This window comes from Muscardinus avellanarius (assembly GCF_963383645.1).
Source record: "Muscardinus avellanarius genome assembly, chromosome: 11".
Lineage (NCBI taxonomy): Eukaryota > Metazoa > Chordata > Mammalia > Rodentia > Gliridae > Muscardinus > Muscardinus avellanarius.
Window position 1 is genome coordinate 67,853,427 of NC_137797.1, and position 1,803 is coordinate 67,855,229.

The 1,803-nt window shown below is 58.2% G+C and overlaps 1 protein-coding gene across 1 annotated transcript; it reads right to left on the reverse strand.

The window, feature by feature from the left end:
• Positions 1-489: 489 nt before the first annotated feature.
• LOC308269512 (uncharacterized protein) lies at positions 490-1,008 on the reverse strand (the record flags this gene model as incomplete). Its single annotated transcript, XM_080704876.1, has 1 exon — positions 490-1,008. One exon carries the CDS (start codon positions 1,006-1,008, stop codon positions 490-492), a length of 519 nt encoding a protein of 172 aa, XP_080561002.1.
• Between the last annotated feature and the right edge of the window lie 795 nt (positions 1,009-1,803).

Below are 1,803 nucleotides of genomic sequence, written 5' to 3' on the forward strand. Positions count from 1 at the left end.
GGAGGATCCAGGAGCCCTCTGCTCAGCCACTGCTTCTGGTCCAAGGACCACTGACCTTCTCTGCCTGATTGGAGATGAGAGGTCAGAGACTCTTGGAGGGCAATCAGGAGTATGGATGGGGGTCCAAGGGGCCAGAAGCAGCCTCTAGAAAAAGGGTCTTCCACTTCCTAAGAGGACGAGGCCATCATATTCACATGAACTGCAGAGGAGATAAGCAAAGAAGGGTTTCCACTGGAGGCTGAGTGGAGGGGAAGAAATGGTCAACGTGCTCACCTTCAGGGGCTGAGGGAGGCTCTGAGAAAAACACTTTCCATTCCAGAAGTTGCAGAGGAGGAGGTTCTGTCCCCGCAGGCCTGAGGAGAGGGGCTCTAAGTAGTCTGCCTGGGCAGGGGCCCAGCTGAGCCCTCTCCACTCCAGCCAGAGCTCCAGCTTGAGGAAGGAGCTCCAGAAATACTCAGGAGGCTGATAGTCTCAGGGACAGCAGGCCACCTAGACTATCAGACAGTGCCCGTGAGAAGCTCGCTGTCCCCTGAAGCAGAAGCCACAGCAGCCAGTGGAGCCTGGAGGCCTCCAGGCAGCCCCTCGGCCACAGCCACAGCTGTCATTGCAGCCCGAGCGGGAGTTGCAGCAGGTGGCTTGGCCCTTGGAGCAAGGGTAACCGGGGCAAGGTGAGGGGTGGCAACAGGTCAAGGGAGGACCGGAGCAGGGGACGTAGACGGGATGGGGACAAGACAAGGGAGGGCAGGCAGGGCAAGGAGGGCAAGAGCAGGTGCAGGGTGGCCCAGGGAAGCCTGGACAGGAAGGAAAGGGAGCTGCATAAGAGGGACAAGCACTGCAGGAGCAGGTGGGAGGGGGACAGCCAGGGCAGTGGCAGGCACAAGCCGAGGGTGGACAGGGCAGGCAGGGAGAGGCGGCAGTGGGCGCGCAGTGCCCAGAGGGTGTAGGGGCCTCTTGCTGGGCAGTCTTCTTGTTCCGTGGCCCCAAGCGTAGGCCCAGAGAGAAGTCCATTCAGCTGCAGGAGCAGGCAAGCCAGGGCTGGGTAGAAGGGAGGGCAGGCTGGAGTAGGAGGGGTAGACTGTGGGGGGCAGGATTAAATCTAAGACACGCTGAGCCTTGCTGATCCTGTGGGGAGTTCAGACCTCCCCAGCCAGCCCTCCCCTTCCAGATCTGCTCACAAAGCTCTCCTGCCACACTGCCCTCCACAGCACCCTCTAACTGCACCAGACCAGAACGTGTTCTTCTGGTAGAACATGCACGCTCACGCCTCCAATCTTTGTTCACACTGCTCCTGCTTGGAATGTCTTTCTTTATCTTCTCTGAAGACTTCCCCTCTATTCAGTCACAAGGAATTTCTTACACTCTGGGCTCTGACACCTGCATGAGTCTCTCCAATGCTGGTGGCTAGAGCTACTGCTTCAGGGCCCCAGAGGACTCTGGGAGGGGGCAGGGGGCGAAGGGCACACTGGGAGGGACTGAGGTGGGGATGGTGTTGGGAGCTGGCAGGGGAGCTAGGATGCCTGGGTTCTGGGAGTTCCAGAGCAAGTCTCCGGTGCGGGTGCGGCGATGCCTGACTGTCTCTGGAAACCTGACAACTAGCCTGAACAACTATTATCTGTGGGCCTATTATAGGTCAGGCATTGACTTAGTAGTGAATAAGACAGTTCTCTCTCATGGAGCTCCCATAAAAGTGAGGGGTGAGCCAGGTATAGTGGCACACACCTGTAAGCCCAGTACTTGGGAGCCTGATGGGAGAATTGCAGAATTGAGGACAGCCTCAGCAAGTCGTGAGACTCATCATCTAAT